Source organism: Ctenopharyngodon idella, chromosome 11 (genome assembly GCF_019924925.1).
Source record: "Ctenopharyngodon idella isolate HZGC_01 chromosome 11, HZGC01, whole genome shotgun sequence".
Classification (NCBI taxonomy): domain Eukaryota; kingdom Metazoa; phylum Chordata; class Actinopteri; order Cypriniformes; family Xenocyprididae; genus Ctenopharyngodon; species Ctenopharyngodon idella.
In genome coordinates this window covers 3,397,068-3,424,586 of record NC_067230.1, presented here as the reverse complement: position 1 = coordinate 3,424,586, position 27,519 = coordinate 3,397,068, and the positions used below count along the sequence as shown (strand labels likewise).

At 36.1% G+C, this 27,519-nt stretch overlaps 1 protein-coding gene across 2 annotated transcripts in view; it reads left to right on the top strand.

Annotated features, from left to right (window-relative positions):
* Positions 1-23,874, top strand: part of rbms2a (RNA binding motif, single stranded interacting protein 2a) — a 58,387-nt gene extending 34,513 nt beyond the window's left edge. Inside the window, exons 3-14 of one of the 2 annotated variants that reach the window (XM_051913519.1) lie at positions 3,708-3,766; positions 3,881-3,972; positions 11,220-11,377; positions 12,090-12,169; positions 12,880-12,989; positions 13,121-13,164; positions 13,287-13,380; positions 15,453-15,503; positions 15,642-15,752; positions 16,594-16,671; positions 16,762-16,849; positions 18,404-23,874. In XM_051913519.1, coding sequence (XP_051769479.1) covers positions 3,708-3,766; positions 3,881-3,972; positions 11,220-11,377; positions 12,090-12,169; positions 12,880-12,989; positions 13,121-13,164; positions 13,287-13,380; positions 15,453-15,503; positions 15,642-15,752; positions 16,594-16,671; positions 16,762-16,842 — 958 coding nt within the window. In that variant the 3' untranslated portion in view covers positions 16,843-16,849; positions 18,404-23,874. Of the gene's footprint in view, positions 1-3,707; positions 3,767-3,880; positions 3,973-11,219; positions 11,378-12,089; positions 12,170-12,879; positions 12,990-13,120; positions 13,165-13,286; positions 13,381-15,452; positions 15,528-15,641; positions 15,753-16,593; positions 16,672-16,761; positions 16,850-18,403 lie in introns of both variants that reach the window. The other variant, XM_051913518.1, reaches the window with a different exon arrangement.
* The last annotated feature ends 3,645 nt before the right edge of the window (positions 23,875-27,519 follow it).

The window sequence follows — 27,519 nt, the reverse complement described above, 5'->3', positions numbered from 1 at the left end:
TTCCATAGTCCACTTTAGACATTCAACTACTATTAACTTTGCAACTACATGTCAACTAACTCTCATTAGAGTATTAGTAGACTGTTAGTTTAGGGTTCGGGTAGAATAAGTTGACATGTAGTTGCAAAGTTACTTACAGTCAGTGGAATGTGCAAAGATACTTATAGTTAATAGAATGTCTAAAGTGGACCATCAAAGTAACCAAAACACTTGGAGGTAACCATTTTTTAGTGCATATTATAAATAGTACAAAGAATATTTGACTGCTGTAATTTATTTCACACCTTTTTAAATGAACTAGTGAAAAAAAAAACTTACTAAAAATGTATTTTGTCTATTACAAAATAATTAATATTCAAAACGGTTAATAACCACGTCAGCATTATACCTAAAACAGACGTTTCCCCTCATATAAACGTAAACTTAAAATCTTGATGTGATTAAAAAATCTGATGCATCATCCACCCAGCATTGGATAATTGATTTTTAAACATAATGTTCAGCAAACTTACTTGAGTTTGAAGCCATTCTGGCATTATAGGAGTAAATCGTTCTTGCTTACATGCTGTTTCTGTCAAATTATTCCTCAAAGACAACAAACTACACATCACACTTAAACAGGATAATGTTCTATTTGTAGTAGTTTGTCTATTTTTTTTTATGAGGGGAAGACGGAAGGAAAGACAGACAGACAGACAGACAGACAGACAGGTGTGGTGGAGGAAAGGCCAGAACAAATTGTTTTTTTCCCCAGGGCGACGTCTCAACCTGTACACAAACAGCAGCATTGAGGCCGATTACAGCGCAGATCATTTACACTGGACAGGAGGGTGTGGACTCGGCCGACTATACATGTGTAAATGCTGTACAAATGAGTCATGTTAGATTCATTGTTGTTTAGCTGTATTTGTGTAAGCTATGTAGATGTTCTGACTATGCAGATGTTCTGACTAAAAAAAAAAAAAAAAAGTAGTTAGTGTTCATTTGCAAATGTGTTAGTTATAAAAACGAAAAAAAATAGTTTTGGTGTCAAAGTGAAAAGTCATAATATTAGGAATAATTCTAGCATTAATAATTGGAGAAAACATGCTGATACAGAAGTGATTTAACTAGATATTGGCTAAAAGCCTCATATGGCAATATTTACATTTTAAAATTGCATTTTGCATACATTAGCTAACTTGTTGGTATCCACCATGCAATTATTTGAAATATTAAAGGGGTGATTGATTATGATTTCACGTTTTTAACTTTAGTTAGTGTGCAATGTTGCTGTTTGAGCATAAACAACATCTGCAAAGTTACGACGCTCAAAGTTCAATGCAAAGGGAGATATTTTCTTTTAGAGAATTCTCTGTTTAAGGACTACAACAAACATCTGGTAGGGACTACAACAAGCTTCTTCCTGGGTTAGTGACATCACTAACCCTAGAATTTACATAAACTCTGCCCCCGATAACACGCAACAAAGGGGGTGAGGCCATGTTGGGCTGCTTTAGAGAAGAGGAAAAGTGGTTGTAGTAGAGTGTTGTTGCCATGCCGTCATTTTAAGCCGGACTGCTTCACAAACGAGGGTCAATTGACCCTTCACCAGGAGTTTGATTGACAGGCGATCTAACCAATCATAATGCGAATCTGCCATTTTGTCTGACAAAGCAGTCAGGGGAGTAAGTAGATTAACGTAGGTGGACTTGAACTTGAAAAATGGTGTGTACTAATGTCTTTCCGTGATTGAAACTACATTCTTTATGATGTTGCTATAAATGAACTAGTAGGAAGAGATGATCGGTTCACGATCCACTTGAACTGAGGTGCTACAGCGATCTGTCACGACACATTAAAGAGCCACAAAATGGTACTTATTGTTTTCATTTCTTTAAAAATGACAAAATTTGAAATTTGAGACTTTGTTTCATATCAAAAGTAACCTGCTCTGTCTTGTCTGTCGATGTGTTGTCAGTGTCCTCTTTGCTCTGGGATGTATTTTTCACTGCTTGAGAACATGATGTGTGGCGAGAGATTGGCATGGCTTGTCGGACATAGCAACAGTAACTAAAGGGGGCAGGGTCTTTGCGAATGGTCAATTCAACGCTGGATTTGCACAAAAGATTAACATGACGGCACATGCTAGACGATGAGTTGAATCAACTTATCATTCAGAAAAGAGTTGAATCAACTAATCATTCAGAAACATCCAGTTTCAATCTAAAAGTTGTAACTTCTTCCTGAGTCGCTCCATCAGTGTCTGACTCCGGTTTGAACAATGTAAGGCTGAACACCGTTACTGACAATCCTCATTTTGGCTGCGTGAGATTCTCCAGCTTTGTTGTTGTTGAGCAACCGAAGCGCAAGCTGTTAAAGCTCCACTCTCTTCTGGAAAGGGGGCTCGGAGCAGCAGCTCATTTGCATTTGAAGAGACACACAGAAAAATGGCGTGTTTTTGCTCACACCCAAATAGGGGCAAATTTGACAAACTATAATAAATGGTCTGTGGGGTATCTTAAGCTGAAACTTCAGACACATTCTAGGGACACCAGAGACTTATATTACATCTTGTGAAAAGAAGCATTATAGGTCCCCTTTAAAAGTCTTTACAACACTTGCTTCTTGGTTGTAATGTATATACTACTGCTCAAAAGTTTAGGATTGGTAAGAGTTGTTGATGTTTTTGAAAGTAGTCTCTTGCAGTTATAGGCCTTTATCACAGTCACATCCAGCTCCGATTAGTAGCATAAATGAATTTCCGCCTGCATTATTGTCAATGGATGGACGGCAGTTTTGAAAATAAAATTAAACTAATTTAGTTTAACTTAATAATGAACGTCAGTATTTAAAACTATTTAGACTTACATGATACCCTACCATGTATGCCATCTTTCATTTTAATGTGTAACATTGATCATCAGCGCTGTCGGTGTTGGCATTTATTCATGAGAAAAGTGAAGAGCAGCTCAAGTTACTGCCAGAGGAATAATCAAACTGACTTAATTTTATTTTGAATACTATTTTGTTCATTTTTCTATTATATATAATATGATTGACCACCTATTTTTGTCTACAGTATAATGCTATCTAATAATTGCACTCAAACACGGAGGATATAACTCATTTAAGATGATCAAACCAGTTATTTTTGAATAATCGTCTATGGGCTCAAAATATTCCTGTTTTTGAACAGTTTCAATTTGATTGAATTATTTATGAATGCATAATAATGTAAGTGCATGAAAAAAATTCAAACATTATTGTTTAATAGTAAGTTTCCCCCAAATCTTTAATTTAATCCGCCCAAAATAGTCTTTAGTCACAATTAAAAATGTAAACTTTGGCTAATTCTAATGCTCTGTAATGTATATGTTGTTTGTATTGTATTCTTGCATTTCTGTAATAAGATAAGGTGAACAGACTCTGAAGTACTGCACATACAACATACAGTATGGATACAGCATGGGTTATGCGCTCCCCTTTAAATCACAAAATGTGCATCGGAATATCATGACACCATTTTATTTTGTTTCACAATACTCAATTAATGAATGTAAATGGAGGTTGGTGTCTTTAGAAGAAGTATCTGTTCTGAAGCTTCTACTTTTCAAACATAGAAGTGTGATAAAGGCCTATTTGACAAAAAATATATAATATATATATATATATATATATATGGTGCTGAGTCTTATTTAACATGATCTTTGTATTGATATTTTAAGGTATGGAAAGATTGTGTCCACCAAAGCTATTCTGGACAAAACTACCAACAAGTGCAAAGGTGAGTGCAGATCAACTTCATGTTCTTGAGAAAATCACACCTCACTTCTCAATGTTTCATTAGCCTATGCATCTGACATAAAATTATTTACTTTTGGTGTGTGTATATATGTAGGTTATGGCTTTGTGGATTTCGACAGTCCCGCAGCAGCGCAGAAGGCTGTGACGGCGCTCAAGTCCAGTGGGGTTCAAGCTCAGATGGCCAAGGTAGTATTTTACAGAAATGTTCATTCAGCACATACACCATTGATCTTCAATCTGTATCAATCTGAGTAAACCTGCTTTGACACTTCAGTTTCAGCAGTATGTAGTGAGGAGGTCATCTTTGTTTATTCCATGAATTCCAGCTCTCTTGCTTAGAACTGGCATGTTTTCGTTCGAGCAGCGCAGCCTTGATAAATCATTTTGCGTTGATTGTCTCCATGCTTGTGGTAAAACTGAATGTCGTTTGATTCACATTGCAGCGCTACAGTTTAAGCCACAGTCACACTACATTTTTCATTCCACTGAATTGCATTCAAACACAAGCTCATGCCAAGAAGTTTTGGAATTTCGCTGCATTCCAAAGTTCAAGTTTGGTAAACTCTGACCTGTGAATTCGTATCACATGAAGACGTGTGAGCAATAGAAGATCGAAACCTCACAGCATGACCTTTTAGCTGAATTAAAAGAACACAAACTTTTTGCAGTAGAGTACGCTGAATATTTTTGGATTAATTATTATTTATTATATGTTGAATGACGTAATATCATGACTGTTGCAGCGTCTGTAGAAATGTTTCATGTTCAAAGCAAAAATGAAAGTTCAACAATATGCAATAGTCTCCAAAAAGTACTTGCAGTACACACAATCATCGGCCATGTGTTTTTGTTGGTGGTGTTGTTGTACTTAATGTCTTATTTTCATACACACACCAACTTATATTTACTTCAGTTATTTTTAGTCTGTTATTTTTGACCAATACCTTAACCTAAAATTAAACCTTTGTACATTTTTAAAATACAAAAAATATTTTTTTATTAAATGTTTAAAAAAATAATAAAAAAATAACAATTTATAAGAAGTAATAGACCCTTTTCACATGGCGTCACACAGCTTCCGTTTAGACTCGAAGCAGTGCATCCTCACTTCCGTCAGCATAGTGGAATACTAGCGCCGCTCAAATGAAGTGCACCCAATAGTTGTACATATGCCACAAATGTGGTTAGAGGATGACTGTAGTCGCCTAATTTCATGTAAATTCAAGGCGAGGTGTTTGGCAGATCTCAAACGAACTTACCGATCGGCGAGATTTGCTGCTTGAAGTCGGAGGAGGAGTTGAATACGGAGCACTGAAGCCGTACACTTTCTGCTGCCCGTAGTAACGTGCAAACTTTGCTGTCTTTACTGCAGATGAAGCTGTTTATATGTATTTGTCAGTATTTGTGAAATAAACGCACGTTTCCGACTTTTACGTGCAGAAAAAAACTTTTCATTCAGTGTTTAATGTACTACGTATTTCAGTGCCTGTATGTACAATGAAGATCAACATAAGCTTATTCTTTTTAAATATCAAAAAGTCTATTTTTTCAGTTTTATTTCGATAAATATCACATACATAATAATAAAAATTGTGTTTAATGTAATATTATTTCTACATGAAGACTGTTAATGTTGTAAAAAATGACTCCTGTACATGGTATTTTTAATAGTGTCTATTATTGTCATCATTCATCTCTTTATTGTGTAACAAGACATACAAAAGTATACAGAGGATTTACAACAGTACTCACTGTTATAGCAGCATTAAGTTAATTAAATAAAATTATTTCATTAAATGAATATTTTCAATAAACTTCTTACAAATTATACAATCTTAATATATTGCACCAGTTCAGTTTAAACTGATATGATGTAAAATGATCTAAAATCTTCCCACCATTAATCCTTCGGAGTATTATATGTGGATGTGCTACTTTCAGGTGTCCATTACTCATGAATAAATCTCACAAGAAACAATACCGTTATCATAGCCTACCAATTTCTAAAAATAAAGATTTGTTTTTAAAGACAATATTCTTGTTATTCCAAATAGGCTAACAGATTTGTGTGGACACAATCATTGTGATAAAACTATGACAGCAATTCAAGGACACAACATTGCTAAAGTTTCTGCTCGCGGAAACCCTAAGCAAGGCAGTTACAGAAAGGAAATAATAAATAACGTTACCAAAAGAAGCCGATTGTGTAAATTCCTGACATAAACAGTTCGCGTTCAAAGTTATTAAAGCATTTTCCCGAGACGTCGCCAGCGCGAAGGTAAGACGGAACAACAGATCCACTGCTTTGCGGATAGGCGGAAGTTAACTGACATCATTGTGAAAAGGGCCTATGATGCTGAAAATTCAGCTTTGATCACAGGAATAAATTATATTTTACTATATATTCACATTGAAAACAGTTTTTTTTTTAAATTGTAATAATATTTCACTATATTACTGTTTTTGCTGTATTTTTGATCAAATAAATGTAGCCTTCTTTCAGAAACATTAAAAAATCTGACTGACCCCAAACATTTGTACATGTAGGACAAGACTGTAAAATAAAGTGCTATCCTGTAAGTAGACTGTAAGTACGTACACATTTACATACCAGTATCATAAACCTGCCCCTGCGTGGCTTCCTGGACACGAGTCAAGCTTCATGTTTTATGCTGAGGTTTGTTGACGTTGGTTAGGTAATGCTTGGCTGGTTTAAACACACACGTTTGTTTTTGTGAATTGTGGGGACATTCCATAGGCGTAATGGTTTTTATACTGTACAAACCGTATTTTCTATCACCCTACACTACCCCTACACCTAAACCTACCCATCACAGGAAACTGTGCACATTTTTACTTTCTCACAAACTCATTCTGTATGATTTATAAGCCTTTTGAAAAATGGGGACACGGGGTAATGTCCTCATAAATCACCCTCTCCTTGTAATACCTATGTCATACCCATGTCATTATACAAATTTGTGTCATGATATGTCACAAAAATGCACACGCACATACACACACACGCACACACACACGCTGATGTGAAACTATCTTTATTCCCGATGATAAGATTAATTGACATATTTGACTAGATAAAGGTATGTTTATGTCTGTTGGCTCTCTGAGTCTTTTCTCTGGCACGTTTGGGGCATTGTTTGCCATTTTGTGTTTGTATGTATGTGTGTGCGCGTTTTTGTGACATATCAGGACACAAATTTGTATAATGACATGGGTATGACATAGGTATTACAAGGAGAGGGTGATTTATGAGGACATTACCCTATGTCCCCATTTTTCAAAAGGCTTATAAATCATACAGAATGAGTTTTGTGAGAAAGTAAAAATGTGCACAGTTTCTGAGATGGGTAGGTTTAGGGATAGGGGTAGTGTAGGGCGATAGAAAATACGGTTTGTACAGTATACAAACCATTATGCCTATGAAATGTCCTCACAATTCACAAAAACAAACGTGTGTGTGTGTGTGTGTGTGTGTGTGCGTGTGCGTGTGTGTGTGTGAATGGCTCTGTTATAATCTTGTGATAGTCTTTTCTTCCCTATTCTAATGTGTATCCGAGTAAAATGTACGGTTCCCCAGTAGTGCACAACACAACGAAATTTAAAAAGCAAACATAAGTTCACAACACAACGAAATCAAGCCATAACACAATGGAAACAAGCCACAACACAACGAAATCAAGCCACAACACAATGGAAACAAGCCACAACACAACGAAATCAAGCCACAACACAACGGAAATGCTCCCGACCACTAGGGGGCTCTTAGAGCTTGGTAAAGTTAGTTTTCCTTGGCACTGTTCCGTGCGACAGTCTTACAAAGACGACCCCTTCATCAGGTATAAATATGAAGCTATTGAGCACGTAGTTGATTTTGAATTAATATTTCATATCGATATACAGTGGTTACATACTGTTGAAACTAATCGTGGTATTGATAACACTGCCGACTCTATAGAACATTGGCAAGGAAAACTAACTTTACCAAGCTCTGAGAGCCCCCTAGTGGTCGGGAGCACAGTTGTGTTGTGGCTTGATTTCGTTGTGTTGTGGTTTGTTTCCGTTGTGTTGTGAACTTATGTTTGCTATTTAATTTCGTTGTGTTGTGCACTACTGGCCACTGTAAAAATGGCTTCTGGAACAAGAACAAATGTAGGGCGGGGCTTGATTTTGTCTGTGGGGAATTGATTGGATGGTTGTGGTTTGCTATTGGAGGATCTAATGTGAGTGACAGGTTGCCCCACCCTCGTGATCAGAGAACTGAGAGGAGATGCTGCAAGAGGGAGGGGAAGTTATTCTGATTGAATAATTGTAAAAACATCAACCTTCAGGTTGTGGTTCACGTGTCTTTTTGCTGTGAAATCTTTACTGATTTTTAAGAATAACTTTTATATTGTTAGTAATATTTCTTGATGAACACTTACTGGACTGAAGCAACTTTTTAATTGGTTTAATTGATTATCCATATATCATCAGAAAAATCATGTTCAAATTTGAGTATCAAATATGATCATCAGGCTTTTGAGGAAGGTTTATTTGTTCATCTCTCAATCATCATTGTATTGCATTGCATTATATGTTTTAAAACTACAGAGATTTGATCATAAAAATAAACAATTAAATATAATCTTTCCAAATTATTGGGAGATATAGTTTTTTTTTGCTAGTAGTGTGCTATACTGTTATGAAGATCTCTTTGATTTACATCACAATCATAATCTCCTATCAGCATCTGCAAAAAATTGCATATTTTTGCTCAATTTGGGCCTCTGAAAAAAATATTCTCACTATATCATACTATATGAGCATTAAAAGCCATCAAATATGATGCTCAACAAAATACACATATCAATGCTTTTAAAAAATGTTGTCGGAAGGTTCCATTTAAAAAAAAAAAAAAAAAAGATGTTTCCGGCTATTATTTCATATGTCAGATTTTACAGAGTTTTGTACTTTGACAGTCTGATTAAATAATGCATCTGTACACATAATTACTTCTGGTTCATTTATCATACTGGAAGTAGAAGGTCAAGTTGAGCACATTGCATTGTGGGATACAGTATATGTGCAGTGTGTTCTGTTGTTCACTGTAGTGGTAACATGGGTCATCGTCTCGGTATGCATACAGTAACTGTTTACAGGCTGAATAATGCAGAAATAGGAAGAGTAGTGTCTAAGCATAGCCAGTGAACATGCTTAATGTTGTTTAAATGAAATGTTGTGTCATAAATATTTTGTTAATATGTTGTAAATCGTGGTTTATTTCATTCTCAAAGAAAGCTTCTAATGTGTTTAGAGAGAGTCTGGGAAGCGTGTCATGGAAACAGGAAGGAGATCTTTTTCTCCAGGGAAAGATGAGACCGGCAGAGCAAAGATCGTGTCTGTCTGCAGCAGTCTGTCACATCTTTCTTTCTGTTTCTCTGTTCACTCTTTTATTTTAGCTTTTTTAGACCACTGTGTCGTCAAGCTGTGTGGTGCTTCGGTTTGACGTCTAGACATCGACGCATGCGCATTACGACAACTTGCACTCTGTTTTGTCACAAGTTAAAACCCATATACACATCTTTATAATCTTTTAGGTTTGTAGCTGGAGTTGTGCAAATGCGGGTACTTTCTAATCTCCTTGCACGATCTCTTCCAAGTAGCCATCCATTGTTGTTGTAGCTTGCATGTGTTTTACTGAATTCAGAACCGCATACTAGCATACTACTCTTACTGTTTCTGCCACAGAAAGATGTGGTAAAATTAGTATGTGTATGCAGTGTATATATGTGTGTGTGTGTGTGCGTGTGTGTGTGTGTGTGTGTGTGTGTGTGTTTGTGTATGTATGTGCGTGTTTTTGTGACATATCAGGACACAAATTTGTATAATGACATGGGTATGACATACAGTAGGTATTACAAGGAGAGGGTGATTTATGAGGACATTACCCCATGTCCCCATTTTTCAAGAAGGTGACTTATGAGGACATTACCCCATGTCCCCATTTTTCAAAAGGCTTATAAATCATACAGAATGAGTTTTTTTGAGAAAGTAAAAATGTGCACAGTTTCCTGTGATGGGTAGGTTTAGGGATAGGGGTAGTGTAGGGGGATAGAAAATACGGTTTGTACAGTATAAAAACCATTACACTTATGGAATGTCCCCACAATTAAAAAAAGCAAACCTGTGTGTGTGTGTGTGTGTGTGTGTGTATTGATAATAAATGTTTAAACAATTTATACCATTATAATTTAAGTCCCACTTAAGCTTTTGCTTTAAAGTCACACTATTCCTGTCAGCTGAAAGTGTTATAATTCCCCCATCCATCTTGTATTAAATCTATGTTATGATCTAGTTTTTATCTTTATGATTCTATAAATGGTACAGTTATAGTTTTGGCCCATATGTTTCTAATATAAAAATGGATATGTCAGGTAAATTGGCAGTAGTGTGTGAAATAAAGAAAATGGAAATTATGAAATGTAGAAATGACTCTATGAAATATTTTATAGGGCTGTCAATAACAATCATTTTGGTAATTGAGTAATCAGCCTATTATTTTGACGATAAACAAGTAATCGGGTTTAGAGTAATCAGAATCGAGGATTTTTTTTTTTTTTTTTTTTTTTTTTTTTTTTATCGAGTACTTGAATTTAATCTAGGAATCATGACAGCCCTAATATTTTACCAATTCATAGTTTTCAGTCACATGACTGGCACGGAGACGTAGAGGGCAAAACATCCATAGAACTGCAGCACAGGCCTGTCAGTTTTCTATGGAAGCTTGTTTCCGCCATGAAATAAAAAAATAAAAAAGGTAATTGCGACTTTTTATCTCACAGTTCTGACTTTTTTTTCTCAGAATTGCAAGATATAAAGTCAGAATTGTGAGTTATAAACTCAATTACCTTTTTTATTTTTTTATTTAGTGGCGGAAACAAGCTTCCATAGTTTTCCATTTCAAAAGAAGAAAAATAAAAATATGTGAACAAAATGCATTATAAACAGCAGGACATTCTAAAAACACTTAAAGACACTTAAACACTTAAACGTGAAAAACTCTTAAAGTGTCTTAATGTATTAAAACAGTGATATTAAAAGATCAAATTCAGTATACAGCTTATTGATTGGTCATACTATATACAGGATATCATATGAGTCCAGAATATGAATGCAACACATTAAATGGTTAAGTGATTTGTTTATAATGGTTTTCATTCATCAAGGTGTATATTGAATTTGTTCTTTTATTATCACTGTCTTACTACATTAGCACTTAGTACAAATCTTGTAAAAATGACTGGCGGTCAATGGAGGGAAGTCTTGTTTTGCCCTCCAGGTGGGTGTTCCTATAAGGGTGTGACATCACATGAAAACTATGAATTGTATGAGTGATATGTACAGTCAGATATAATTTATGTATTTATTTCCAGCAACAGGAACAGGATCCTACCAACCTGTACATCTCTAACCTGCCCGTGTCCATGGATGAGCAGGAGCTGGAGGCCATGCTCAAATCCTTTGGCCAGGTTATCTCCACACGTATCTTGCGGGATGCTAACGGAACCAGCAGAGGAGTTGGCTTCGCAAGGTATTTTATCCATCACTCAAGCTGCAATGAATCCTCCAAACCACATGGGGGAGAAGTTATATAACTTCTCAAATATAAGAATTTGTTATAGGCCCGCTGAAGTGTCTTGGAACGCACAGCATTATTAAAGTAACTAGTAAATTTGTGAGCAAATGACTGATTTCAGCCTTAGCTTTAGTGTCTGTTGATAGTGTAGGAGGGGGCGGGACTACAGATTCTATGAAAATCCGTGATCCATTTTAGTAGAAGTGAGAGACTGTAAGTTTTGAATGCTTATATCTCCTAAATGTGAATTTTGTCAGTGTTTTGGAACACACCAGCTTATTCATAACATTAAGGCTAACATATTCATACTAAAAGCTAAAAAACTTAAATTTTGATTTCAGGGGGACTTTAATAATATTATCAAATTATTTGTATTATTATATGCATTTTAGTTTAGTATGCTAATTATGACTATTGGTGTTTATTTTGTACTTACAATCTAAAAACTTACAATTACTTAAAATTCTAAAAAAAAAAAAAAAAAAAATGCTGTGTGGATGAATAACATAAATGTACGTTTTATCAATATTCCAGTCAGGGATATTCCTGTCTTTACCATTGTTTATGTATGAAATATATATGTTCAAACTTAAAAATAAAGCCTGATAAATGAATTTCACCACTTTTCCCTACCATTTATTTGTTTATTCATGTCTTTGTATAACAGGATGGAGTCCACAGAGAAGTGTGAAGCCATCATTCAGCATTTTAATGGAAAATATATCAAAACCCCACCAGGAGTGCCAGGTAGACAATATATTAGTCTTGTCAACATTTAACGCATTAATGCATGCGATTTAATTTTTTCCAGTTTAACGCGTTAAAAATATGAACATGAACAAAAGTAACAGAGAAAATCACTCACTGCTCTTGACTAAAGAACTTTTGTAGCTTTAATAAGGATTAATCTATATTTAATTTAGGCTATAACTTATGTAGTGCATGTTTGATAACTTTTTTCAATTTCTGTATATTTCCTATCTGTTAGACAGGTAGGAAGGGCACAAAAATATGACATTTATTATGGTTTTATGTGAGGATTGTTTTAAGTTCACTTAAATTAGATGTTGTTATATTTTTTGAAGCCTAATAAATGTTAAAAAAATTAGTAGCTGTATTAGTATCAGTGATACTGGCCTTCATTCATAAAAAGAACAAGTATTTAACATAGTAACAAAACTAGTATTTAAAATATACTGTCTTTATGTTGTTTCTACATTAATTTGGAGATTAACTGTGAAATTATTACATTATAATATATATTAAAAACATAAAAACTGTTTTTAATTGCGATTAATCGCGATTTATCGCAAAAAAAAAAGTGTGATTAATCTAGGTAATTTTTTAATCGATTGATAGCACTACAATATATATTTTATTTATTTTATATAAATTCCAAGTAAAGAAATGTTAAAAACTAATTTTTTGGGGGGGTTTACTGGTCTCTTCGACTGTAGTACCTACAGAACCGTTGTTATGCAAGTTTGCTGACGGAGGACAAAAGAAGCGACAGAACCAGGCAAAGTACCTACAAAACGGTCGACCCTGGCATAGAGACGGTGATACGGTATGAGAACGTTCATTGTGGACTGCGAGTATTTATATATGCATTAGTATTTATTTGTATTTACATTTGTGAGTATTCATACAGACCCTGTACATTTTATGTAAAGTTAAAAATGTTCCTTTTACATTCAGGGAGGAATGACGCTCACATACGACCCAACAGCCTTACAGAATGGGTGAGTACAGATACTCCTACTAAAACCTACTATTTGATGTATATATTAAAAGAAAACTTGTATATTTGCCTATATATCATCACAATATTGACTATTTTATTGTTTCTGCTTATTATTTTCAGGTTTTATTCTTCTCCGTACAGCATCGCTCCAAACAGAATGATCGCTCAGACATCTCTGTCTCCATACATGCCCTCACAAGTACCGTCCTACCAGGTGAGCATCATTTAAAGAGGATCTATTCTGCTTTTTTCCATGTTCATCTCTCTTTAGTGTGCAATGTTGCTGTTTGATCATGAAAAAGCTCTACAAAGTCCCTCCAGCGGGAGTTATTCTCTATATCAGTTTCACTGTTTCTGAACTCCCTGAAACACCTCCATTGTAGTCTTGAGTTTTCTTCACATTATTCCTCATTTGAATAATTCATACACAGAATAAAGGGGCAGGGCCTGGTTGAGTTAGTTAGTAGTGTGTTGAAACTGGTGGTTATGGTAAGGGATGGGACATTTCCCAAACACGCTCGAAGTGCTTGACCAATCACAGCACACTGCTCCAGCCGACCAATCAGAGCACATTGTGCTTTTCAGAAGGAGGGGTTTCATAGAGACAGGAACTGAACAGAGCGTTACAACAATGGAGAATATGAGGAAAATAATGAACATTCAAGCATGAAAACCTGTTCTAGAAGAGCCCAAAAGTCAAGACTTTGTAAAAGGGCATAATAGGTCCTCTTTAAAATAATTATATCAGTTCTCTCTGCACACAAGTCATTAGCATACTTGAGGTCAATCCAGATTACATTTTTTTCATTTTGTTGAGATACTGAGCTCAGGCTGCATGAGCGTGTGCCAAAGCCGACAGCAGTCAGAAGGAAACTCACAGTGACTCACGGCATGCGTTAAATGAGAATCTCAGACCGCAGTGACTCAGCTGAGCTGAGGGTTGTGGGAATTCTGACACCATATTGAGTGCTAATGGATGAACAGGCAAAAGCAAATACTACTCGCTGAGATCCTGTAGGTCTGACACGCGTACTCAAAGCGCACTGAACGGCCCATTAGAGTCGGATTACTGAGTAATGATGCTAGCACGTAACATTTGTCTTATCTGTAGATTTATTTTAATGGTCAGAGAACTATTGAGCACATTAAATATTAAAGGGTTAGTTCACCCAAAAATTTAATTTCTGTCATTAATTACTCACCCTCATGTCGTTCCACACGCGTAAGACCTCCGTTCATCTTCAGAACACAAATTAAGATATTTTTGATAAAATCCGATGGCTCACTGAGGCCTCCATTGACAGCAAGATAATTAACACTTTCAATGCCCAGAAAGGTATTAAAGACATATTTAAAACAGTTCATGTGACTACAGTGGTTCAACCTTAATGTTATGAAGTGACGAGAATACTTTTTGTGCACCAAAAAAACAAAAAACAACTTTATTCAACAATATCTAGTGATGGGTGATTTCAAAACACTGCTTCATGAAGCTTCGAAGCTTTACAAATTGTTTGTTTCGAATCAGTGGTTCGGAGCGCGTATCAAACTGCCAAAGTCACGCCCCCCAAAAGTGGTGATCCATTGAAATTTCGAAACACTTATGACATAAAGAAGCCTTGTTTACTGAAATCACGTGACTTTAGCAGTTTGATACATGCTCCAAACCACTGATTTGAAACAAAAGATTCGTAAAGCTTCGAAGCTTCATGAAGCAGTGTTTTGAAAGTGTTTTGAAGTGATCTCAAGACCCCCCCCCCCCCCCCCCCCACACACACACACACATACCTGTTATTAAATTAATATTACAATTAATTTGTGCTGCAATAATTTCATAGCGCATCACTGCATAACCGATGCTCTGCAATGATAATAAAAGATGTTAGATTAGCTTGTTCCTCATTAAAAACAACTTGTGTAACACAAAATACTTTTTTTCATTTTTTTCCACTACGTATGAGTCACGAGAAATATTTAGAAAATAAATTAAGAGCATGTTGAAGTAGATTCAGCTCTCATCGTCTCAATATGCCGTTAATGCAGCATCAGATGGAAAATGGATTCCAGTCACTGTCACGAACGGTACCGTCTGGCATTAAATGAGCAGCATATGGATCCAAATGCACTGTGGGATAGCTAATATTGGCTGGTATGGTGCATTTGAATTCAGGTCCAATATTTTGCTAGTGCCTAGTGGAGAGAGATATTTCATGAGCGGCAGCAGGGAGTTTGCATGGGACAGGTTCAGTCAGAGAAGTGACATAATTTTTTTGTCTGGATCCACAGGTGCACAGCCCGTCCTGGATGCATCACCAGTCGTACCTCATGCAGCCCACTGTGAGTGCTCACAGATGTCTATTCGTAGGTTATATCATCAAACTGTAGCTTTACTGTACTTTACATGCATCCAGTATATTTTATCTTCCCTTCAATAACGAAAGAATCACCTTGTTGATTTTCTCTCTCTGTCCGTAGGGGACCGTTCTGACTCCAGCTATGGATCACCCGATGTCCATTCAGCCCACGTCTATGATCGGACCCCTGACCCAGCAGCTCGGTCACCTGTCGCTCGGCAGCGCTGGAACGGTGGGCCTGTTACAATGATTTTCATCTTTAATAGTTCCTCAATAGGAGTTTGTCTTTGTTGTAGAACCTAATTACTATCAAAGTGCCCCTATTATACTTTTTGGGATATTGCCTTTCATGCAGTGTGTAATAGAGCTGTTTGTGAATGTAAAAGGTCTGCAAAGTTTCAAAGGTAAATGGAATTTTTGTCTCCTAAAAGAAAAAGTGATTCTGAACTGAAACGAGTCGTCAGTAATTCCAGTCTCACTTCCTGCTGAACCTACGTAGGTTTGTAACTAATTTGCATAATGCCCGCCTCTGCTCTTCATTGGCTGATCAGCATCAGCACCCTCAAACACTGTCAATGTATCTGAGACTGGAAGAGTTTGGTTCGTGTTGTTCATGTCGAGAAGACGCTGTTTTCTGCTGCCAAAGCAAATCCACTTTGATGAGATTGATATGGTAAAATCGACGCCATCGCTACTGTTCGTATCACTGTGTATCAAGTGCTGAGGAAGAGCTGAAATTCAGATATTGTAATGAGGGTCTGGTTTCTGACACTGTCAACCAATCACAACAGACTGGGCTATCTGACCAATCAGAGCTGAGCAGCTCTCAGAAAGGTGGGGTTTAGAGAGTCTGAATCCTTGATCGAACTGTTTCAGACACTGTGCAAAAAGCGCTGATGCTGCAATGGACATTATAAGAAAATTGAAGTGTTTTTTGACCTTGGATGCATGTAAACCTGTTGTAGGAGATGACAAAACAAAATTAGGAACCTTTAAAATAGCATAATAGGGGCACTTTAAAAGGTAAAGCAAAGTTTTTGTTTAACTGTTGATTTTATTTATGTTGTCTGCAGTATATTCCTAATACAGCTATGCAAGGGACATACATCCCTCAGTACACCCCAGTGCCTCCCTCTAGTGTTACATTAGAGGTATGACAACCGTTCATCATCGCACACTGCTTTAAAAGCTGAACAGGTTCATTGTTTAGATTTGATTAATTCTCATTCTTTGTGATGTAGGAAAACAGTGGACAACAGCAGCAGGTTTCCATGGAGACGCCTTCGGAACACACTAATTACTCCTATCAACACAGCAAATGAAGCTACGGTAATACAACACATAAAAGATGGGAAACATTCAGTGTGCTGTCTATCAAATGCCAGATTTGGCACTGTGCATTTACCTTTCATACGTAGCAAGCGTGCTGCACTGCTGCATTTCTGAAGTTTAGATTTTTATGTTGGCTTGACAAAACTTTCAGACATGAACTCTTATAGAGTATCTTATCTTAACTATCTTTATCACCAGCAAAGCTTAGAAACTAGCCTAGGGCATGCTAACAACATGTTGAAACATGCTAGCAATGTGTTAAATCATGCTAGCATCATGTTAAAACATGCTAGCGACATGTTAAAACAAGCTAGCAGTGGGTTAAAATGCTAGAAATGTGTTAGCAGTGTTAAATCACGCTAACAACATGCTAAAACATGTTAGCAATGTGCTGATTAATGCAAGAAATGTGTCAGAAATGTACTAAATCATGTTAGTAATATGATAAAACATGCTAGCAATGTGTTAATTCTTGCTAGAAACATAATGATAAATCATTCTAGCAACATGTTAACAATGTGCTAATTTATTTTAGCAATGTGTCAAATCATGTTAACATTATGTAACATGATAGCAACATGTTAAAACATGGTAACCTGTTAATTTATGCTAGCAATGTGATAAATCATGTTAGCAATATGTTAAAATATGGTAACAATGTGTTAATTCATGATAAAAATAATGTTAAAACATGTTAACAATGTGCTAATTCTTCCTAGAAACATGCTAACAACATGTTAAATGTTAAACACGTTAAAACATGTTAGCAACATGCTAACAATCTGTTAAATCATGTAAGCAACATGTAATGTGTCAAAACATGTTAGCAAATATGGTAAAATATGTTAGAAATATGCTAGAAACGTGTTAAAACATGTTAGCAACATACTTGTAATGTGTTAAAACATGCTAAAAACTTAGTAAAAGAAATATGTTAGAAACATGCTAAAACATAGTAATGTGTTAAAACATGTTAACAACATGTTAAAAAATGCTATGCGATGTGTTATGCTGCCTTCGCGTGCTATCGGAAATTTGATAATTCCCACTTCTGAAGTTGTGATTATGAGCTCATCGCATTCAAGTTTCTAAATTTCGAAGTTTCGTTAATTCTGAGAGCACGTGAAGGCAGCATTAAAATATGTTAGCTACTTGTTAAAACATGTTAACAATGTGCTAGAACATGTTAACAAAATTTTATTTACTTTGAGTAAAACCTTCGAACTTCAAGCTTTTCAAAGTTATTTCAAACTTTCAGACAAGGCTTTGTCAAGCCAACATCAAAGTTTGTCATCCAACTTGTCTAGTTTTAGGTTGTTGCCATACTTTTTAGTCCATTTTCACCACTTAACACACTGGGAATCAAAACAAAAGTAAAAAAAAAATAATAAAAAAAATAAAATGTAAATAATTTAATTGGGTCTTTTTATCCTGTTGTTTATAAAAAAAAAAAAAAAAACAATAGAAAATTGGCAAATCTGAATTACAGTTTTTACAACGCACTACATAACCCCCCTCCCTCTCTCCCTCTCTCCCTCTCTCTCTCTGCAGGTCCTCTGGAGGTGCTATGCAGTGCTGTGGACAATGGGAATCTCTCTGGGAGATTTGCGGATTACCACAGACAGAGAGTAGCAGAGGGGATACGGATCACAAAAGGAGCGTGTATCTTTTGTAGAACAGAGACAAAAAGGACATCAGTCATCTTTTGTTCAACTCCTCTCTCTTCAGGTGTCACTCAGCCAACAGTGGGAGACTGTGCAAAAGAGCTATCAATTGATCTATTTTGATAACAAAACAAAAAAAGCTTAAAAAACAAAGATAATTTAGAAAAGGGTTAGGAAAACACAATGTGTTCTTTTATGCACGTAATGGCAAATTCTTATTTTTAAGAACTAATTCTTTAATATGGGAGGATGAGAAAAGAGAAAGTAAAAAACATGTCTTTTATTTTTTTGTAAAATATGCAACCTTTTTTTTTAGATTTGTTCTTTTTTTTTTTCTTCAGTCAGCAGCAGTAAGATATTTTTGTACAGATTAAGATGCAAACAGTGCATTTTATTTGTCCTATTTTTGAGTTTGTTGTGTGATATTCTGGTGAAGAAACCATTTAAAGCCACTTCTTCATGTCGTACCATTTTAAGAATCTTCAAAGAAATAGTGATAAAATCACTCTAATTGATCATCACTTCTCTGAAAGCATCAGACAATCCTTAAATTATTATTTATTGAAAAAAATAAATATTTTTTGGTACATATCAAGGCAATATAGATTTGTCTTTCAAGTTCTTATGAACTATTAGATGCAGAAATAGAATATCTGATATTGTGAGATTATCCAGTTATTTTCAATGTGCTTCAGCTGTTTAAGCTTTTTTAAATTTAGTAATGGAAATGAATCAGATTTTTGTAAAAAAGTGTTTTATGAGGGGCATTTTAAATCTAATGATTACCTGTGAAACAGTTTGTGCCTAACATTACAGTGTTGAGGATCAATTCAGTTTTATTTAAAATATAAAAATGTAAAAAAGCATAATTAATCATTTTAGAATTAAACTTCTGTCTCCTGCCTTGATACTATAGCTAAAATGAGAGATGATTTAGTATTTTTTTGGTGTGTGTAATGCCACCAAATATTTCAGGTTTCCAAAAGCATTGGAAATGCGCATTGTAATGTACATAGTGTTTCATAAATATGGCTTTCATTGGCTAACAGTACAGAGGTCTAGAGGAAGTGACATTAAGTGGTTTGTTAGTATCAAAAGTATTTCATAAAAGTGACGATAACATATTGACCTGATGAAGCTTCTCAATATGGGACTGCCATAAATCAGCAGTCTTTCTTCATGCTGTAATAGAGCATATTAATCAAATTCACCTGTTGTTATCTGCTGTCATTTTGGTAGACTTAAAGGAAATATTCGCCGCTATGCCGTTTTACTGGTATAGATTTATTAAACACATGCAGTAGGACAAATTAACAATGACAGGAAAAGAAAATCAAGGCATTTGTTTTTATCTGGCCTCTAAGGTTTGTTGTAGTTTTAATCCGTTTGTTGTCTTGTTTTGAAGTAACAATACCTAAACATATAAAAGGTAACTCAGTCATGTTTTATATATGTTGTGCTGGCCGATATGGCAGACATCTTAGACTTAGTGATGGGTGCTTTCGAAACAATGCTTCGTAAAGCTTCAAACCCTTTGTGAATCATTTGTTTCGAACCAGTGATTTGGAGCGCGTATAAATTGTTTAATTTGGTTTTATACATATGTTCTTTATACATATGTTCATATCCATACATTTTGTTCTAATGTCACAAGTAATAATCTCTGGACTTCACATGATTCTTTGCTTCTTTTGTAGTGTGGGTTTGGTGAAGTGTATGTCACGTGTGTACCTTATTACTTCTCACCGCTGCTTACTGAGGGTTTAGAGAACAATTACTCTGTCGCCCCCTGTCGTTTCAAAGAATAGTACAACGGCAGGCGCGTCAAGTATAAACACCTCGTACGTTTAGGGAGGAGCGCGCGCAGTCAGCGGAGTCAGGCGAAAGTATAAATCACGCTTTATTGGTCTGATTAAGCAAGCTCTTAAACAAGCCCTACAATTTAATAAACAAGCACATATTACAAAGACACTTCATATTTAATGGTATTAGATGATTTGTTAATTGCATTTAATAGATTAAACTTTCATTTTTTTCCCCAGGTTTTTATGCATGTATTTGCTGAGTTTTCACTGCATTTACACTACTCTGACCAGCAGGGGTCACCAGTGATTCGAAACAGTAGCCGCGTTCCCATTACCCTTTAAATTGCGAAAATTGAAATTGCGAATTGAAAATACGTTCAATAGAAACACATCAATTTCGCAAAAGCTCCCATATATTGCAAAAAAGTTTTTAAGCTTGCATGAGGTGGCTTTTCAGGCAATTCGAAAAAGGAATATTTCGCAAAACTGCAATGGAAACTATTTTTTTTGCATTTACAGGTCACCTGACGTATGTAAAAGCTGATCATTATTTAAAGAGGGCGCGGTATGTTTGGACAGAAGATGAGAGTTCTTTATTAAACTCATAAAAGACAAAAGTATTACGGGACTACTGGATTCTAAAGAACAAAGAAATGCCACAATTTGAATTTTAGCAAGAACTTGAAGCAGTTAGGAGTATGAAACACCCAGAAACACTTCATACGTGGCTGCTCCCAAGCATAAGGGGCTTTCCTTGCCATAAATGCTTGGATAACATGCCTACGCCTCCTTTGATTAAAAAATAATGGCTAGTGCAGTGTCTGTGATTATACGTAAACCTACCAACATCCTTTGCCATGATTTTTGGAATAACTTATCATGAGAGAAAAAAAAAGGGTTTTAGTCGCATAACATCGGTTAATGGAAACGTCGTTATTTCGCAATAGTTTTTTATTGATATTTAGAAAATATCGCAAAAGTTTTGAACAAATCTGTAATGGAAATGCGGCTAGTGACTCATTTTGTGAAGCAATTCGTTCAGCTGATTCAAAGTTTCGAAAAGCTTTAGGCTTGTTCGAGATGCATCGAAGTATGACAAAGAAAGTACTGCATCAAAGTACTGCAAGAGCGATTCAAAAGCATAAGGAGTCGTTTGCTCTCCAAATGCTCTTCTGGTACTTTGATTTCATACGCCGATTGGTCTGCGCAGCGCTGATGCATCTCGAACAAGCCTAATGTTTCTCCCATCACTAGTCATGTGATCTCAAAATGTTGGCCTCCTTGAGTCAACCTACTTACTTTATTAGAAAAAAAAACAGCTTAATATATATATATTTTTTTAAAGTAAAAATAATTTCTTTAGTTGTCCTTTTTTGACATTTATTTTTATTAGAAAAATGATTCCAGATATATTCTCTCAAAGCAAGTCTTACTCTTGTCCACAATTTTGCCTTTCAAGTAAATGTATTTTTTTTTGTTTTTAGGCTGTTAAAATAATTTTATTGGAAAACAAGACCAAAATACTGATTAATAAAGTGATGTTTTGCGGTAATGGATACAGTGGGTGGCTTCATCAGGTCGTGTGTTATCATGGCTTTGGTTGTTTGAAGAAATACCTTGGCTATGGTGCTGGGATTATACATGACACGTATGAAAGGCAGGAACAACTACGATTAGGATCAAGAAGGACAGAAGCAGTTCTTCAGCGTGTGCGCTCGCCTTCTTCCTTCATGCTGCTGTTTTTCACTGACGTGTTTTTAACTTCCAAGTGAGATTAGCTGTAGTGTTTGGGCGAAGCTTTACTTCTTTAGATGATGATGACAATTCCTTTGGTTGTGTGTGTTGGTTGGTGTTCCTTTTTAAATCCCTGATTCATAGGATTTTTTGGAATTTGTGTTTGTGTGCAAATGAGAAACATTTTCTTGAGTTGCTCTCCTGTTCTTCATGTCTTTCTCTGTGCAGTTTATTGTTGTACTTGAAATGTACTGTCCTGGTCAATCATGATGCACTTCTATAAGAGTTTGAATATCCAAAATGAAATGCTTTGATGTCATTGATAATCTAAAAAGAGTGTATATTTACTCATGGTGTTACACATGAGTTGTTTTTGTATCTTTTTGTGTCTTTAAAAAGACTCGCTCTTCTATAGGATATAAACACAAGGGCTTATATCACACTAAAGGGCACATGATGCAGCTGTTACTTCCTTCCTCTTGGTGCATTTTACATTTTATGAATGTAAAGCCATGATCTTGATCTGAAAACTATTAAATGGTTTTCATTAAGAGACTCTTACATTCTCCATCCATAAAAATATCTAGTAGCTACAAGCTAGGTGACCTTCTATGATAGTTTGAAATTACATTCATAGAAAGTTGTGTTACTGAAATCCATCTATACCTCTTTTATAGTTTACCGTCACTCAGACTGAAATTCAAACTATTGGCAGTCACTGAAATCTTCAGGCCACCCAAAGAATTGATTCATTCCTGCTACCAAAGATCTCAATGCCACCAAGAAGAAACATGTCTATACAATTTAAAAACAAGTTTCTTAATAAAAAAAAAAAAAAAAAAAATTAAAATACCATATGATATCTATATGAATGATCAAGGAGCTGATGAGATTTGAAATAGCTTGAGTTAGTTGGTTACGGCATAGCTTTTTCCATTACTTTGACTTCTTACCCTTTGCCCACTTTTTCAATGTGATTTTATTGTTGATGTTTTAAGTTTTGACTATGCTATGTCAAATGTTCTGTACTAAAGATATTTCTCATGCAGTTCACCTCATGAAGGAAAACAGGATTTATTTTTGGTTATCAAGCTTGGTATCATCCATTACAAATACAAAACATGAAACATGGTTTTGAAACTTTGAAATGATGTTGATTTTAATTCAGATTTATTGCATATCTAAATTCTTATATCTTTTTCAGCAACTGGGATGATACTGAATCAGTTCCCGGTTCAATTTGCGTGATTTTATTTCATCTAATTTCAACGAATAGCTGCTAATTTTTTGAACAGCTCATTTCATAGTTTCAAAATGTATTGCTGCTAACATGGGGTGTTCAAGCTGTTCACCAGATAAAGCCATAAACAACAGAACCATTCAAAGTTATTTGTAGCAAAGTTGTAATTCAAACCTGCAAAGTTTGTACAATGTGCCTCAACAAATGAACGTTCAGTTTAGTTGTGTTGGGTCGGTAGATGGTATTTAGATCCTTAGTATGGTTGTGATGTTGATGTTGTGATTATTGAACAAATGGCTTGTCTCTTGAACAGCTTTTTTAAACGTATTCTTTATTTATACAGAAACACATTTTGTACAGATAGCTGAAGATGGTTTGTTTGCATGTTACCCAGAGTTTCTAGCCAGTAAATTGTCTTCCTGTGCCACAGTTTCTGATATTCTGTTACTGTTTTTTTGTTTTGTTTTGATGAAAAAAAAAAAAAAAGCATCTTCTGTTTGTTTTTACTTTTTTTTTTTTTTTAACTGATCTCCTGAATTTTTCTTTTTCTTTTTTTTTTTTAATAAAATCTTGTTTGTATTTTGTTGGTTTTTGAGTTATTCACAGCATTTTCACCTAATAACATCAAAACATCAGCTGCAGTTTTTTTAATCATTCAGATTGATTTTTTTATAGATTGTGAGGAATACTCTTAATTTTCATTTAACTTTATAATTATTTATTTATATTAAGTTGCCGCTGTCTTAATTTGACTACATATACAGTAGACACACTTTGTTTGACCATAATGTTCAAATAATTTTGTCTTGGATGCAAATCCTTACTATTCATATACTGTTCATAACCTGCAATTGTTAGCATAATATGGAAGCCCGTTTCCACCACTAAATAAAAAAATAAAAACAGTAATTGCAACTTTTTATCTCAGAATTCTGACTTTTTATCTGAGTTATAAAGTCAGAATTCTGAGATATAAACTCGCAATTGTGAGAAAAGAAGTCGCAATTACTGTTTTTTATAAACAGGCTTCCATATAGCATAAAGACCTATTTCTACCTGATTAAATCAAAATAGTTCCCTTTCGAAGTGGAACTTCAACGCTGCGTCATGGAGTTGACTAGGGAAACGCCATCAGCGTGACTGGCATCTGAATCACTTGTAAATGAACACCAATAATCATTGGCAGGCAGACTGCATAACATTTATACGAAAACTGATTAACTATTATGCTTTTTCGAATATTACCTTTCTTGCAATGTGTAATGTAGCTGTCTATGAATGTAAACGATCTGCAAAGTTGTGAAGCCGAAAGTGCACGATAAATAAAGTTATTGTCTCTCAAATCAAAGAATCAACTCTGAACAGCCTAAACTAATCGTTAGGCATTCGAATCCCACTTCCGTGATGGCCACACGTCACTGGGTAACAAATTTGCCTAATGCCGTCTATGATCTTCATTGGCTGCCCGCGAACAATGTCTATTTTGACCCGCCCTCAAATGCTGTAGCTGGTTCGTGTTGTATACATGTCGAGAAGATGCTGTTTTCTGCTCAGCAAAAGCAAATTCTCTTTGTAAACACTTCCAAAGGATAAGGATGTGAAGAGTCAGTGGTTAAAATTACCACAGCGATACAACAACAGAATAACTTTTTCACAATTGCTTCTCAAATATCTATGAGGTCTAAATAGGATTCGCAAAACGCCATTAAAGATGGGACAATAGCCACTTTATTTGGACTTGCTCCTCACAGTAAGTATGATTAATTGTTGTATATATTTTCTACTGGGTGTTCAAAATACATAGTTTTATATTGTACTACATCTCCAGCTAACCAGCTAACTGTCTTATTGAAATACTTCTGCAAATCACCTGTGGCTCACTATTACCTAAAACTGTCCATTAATGCAGATTGTCTATTGTTCTTACTACTCTGAGTAATGATAAAGGATGGAGCAAAATTTGTTTTACAAACTAATGTGACATCAGTCATTCACGTTAGTACTCGGCTAACGTTAGCACTATTATTGATACAGTTAATGATGATACAGATAATGTGCACCGCAATGAATTGGAAATGTACACATCGGTTTGTTGATGGACATACACTTGTTAATGCAGATGTAGAGGAATTACAGTTGCAACATCTCATGATGAACGTCAAATGGAGTAGTGTATCACTGAGAAATGTCCTGCTCAAGTCGTTCTTGCGATGGAGGCTTAGGATGAATAACTAGTTTTTCCAGTGTTTCATCGTCAGACTCGTGCTTGGATTGACATGGTAAAATCAACGCCATCATTACTGTATTTACAGTGTGTACAATCACTGAGCCTCTGGAAGCCTCCAGAGCTGAAACAGTTATGGTAAATGGGTGTTTGTTTCAGCATGCGGTGTAAGTGGTTGACCAATCACAACAGACTGGGCCGTCTGGCCAATCATTGCAGACCAGGCTTGTGGAAAGGAAGGGTTTAGAGAGAGTGAAGCATCGGACGAGTCGTTTAAGAATCATTAAAAAATGTGGTGATGTGCAATGTATATTATGAGAAAATTAAAACGTTTTTTGACCTTTGATGCATGTAAACCTGTTATAGGAGTCCTCCAAAACAAAATAAAGAACTTTTAAAATAGCATAATAGGGCCACTTTAAGATTGCGTGTGTGTTTGAATCGAGATTGCGATCTTTTAAGGATTAATTGTGCATGCTCTACTACATTGTCATTTATGGCCATTTATTCTCCTGAGGGAGAATTGAAAGTAACCATTGCCAAATTGGCAGAGGAATGGAGCAGGTTTTTGGTTGAAAGTAAAACAGGAAACGGAAACCGCTCTCATATGCGCTCTGAGCAGCTCTGTGCTGGATTACTTATGCATGCCGGCGCGTTTTTGTCAAAGATACTTTCAGATTAGGTTGTAGGTTGGGATGTGTCTGAAGACATCCTGTCCCCTTCACCTGCCCCCCAAGATGAGTGTGGCATTGGTCAGTGGCTGTGGGCAGAGGTAGACTGCCTTTGGCATCTCTTTCTTGGCATGCTTTTACCAGGGTACAGCTATATTCTCCCCGATGTTAGGGTCTAAAGTAGAATTGTATGCTCCACTGTGGATGGGTTGCTTGGCTGGTACCCCCTTAGGGTTGATGCAAGGTAAACAAAATTGTGGTGGGCAGTCTGCAAGCATCCTTCTATTTCATTTGCCTCCCTCCCCAACTACTGTTGAGTCTTGACGTAGAGATAAACGTTCCCCTTTACCCTTTAACATGGGTACTTTTATAGGCCTCTTTAGTATGACCCGTGTTTGAGATTGCAGAAAAGTAGAGGTAGATCCTTCCCTGTAGGGGAGTCCCTTCTTGTTATCTGTGTCATACTATAGCTTGGTGCTAAAAGAAAGAAAAAAAGATGGAGTGTTAGCTATTGCAGGTCTTGGGAGTTGAGCTGCTGTCCCCCAGTGCAATGGGGTCTTTAAGTAGGGTCTAAGCTCCCATGGGGTTTAGAGCACGGTTGATGAGAGTTATTGTGCAAACTGCAATATGTCCTTCTCTTGTTTGCCTCCCTTTCCTGAATAATGATAGGAATGTATGCTCCCCCTTGGATGGGTGGCATTTGTAGGTTGCTCTCTAAGAATCTCAGGTAGCCCCTTAGGGTGGAGGCAGGGTAAACGGAATTATGGTGGGCAGTCTGGAAGCGTCCCTCTAATTCTTTTGCCTCCCTCCCCAACTACAGTTGGTTCTTGAAGTAGGGATATATGCTCTCTGGGATGCTTCTGCTGGGAAACTTTGGGTCCTGCCCTGCATGCGGATGTTACTTTGACACGTACCACCTACCTAAGCATTGTTGCAGACCATGTACAACCTTTCATGGAAACGGTATATTCCCTGGTGGCTGTGGCCTCTTTCAGCAGGATAATGCGCCCTGCCACAAAGCAAAAATGGTTCAGGAATAGTTTGAGGAGCACAACAGTGAGTTTGAGGTGTTGACTTGGCCTCCAAATTCCCCAGATCTCAATCCAATCGAGCATCTGTGGGATGTGCTGAACAAACAAGTCCGATCCATGGAGGCTCCACCTCGCAACTTACAGGACTTAAAGGATCTGCTGCTCACATCTTGGTGCCAGATACCACAGCACACCTTCAGGGGTCTAGTGGAGTCCATGCCTCGACGGGTCAGGGCTGTTTTGGCAGCAAAAGGGCTGTATATGTATATGTATATATACATATATTATATATATATAT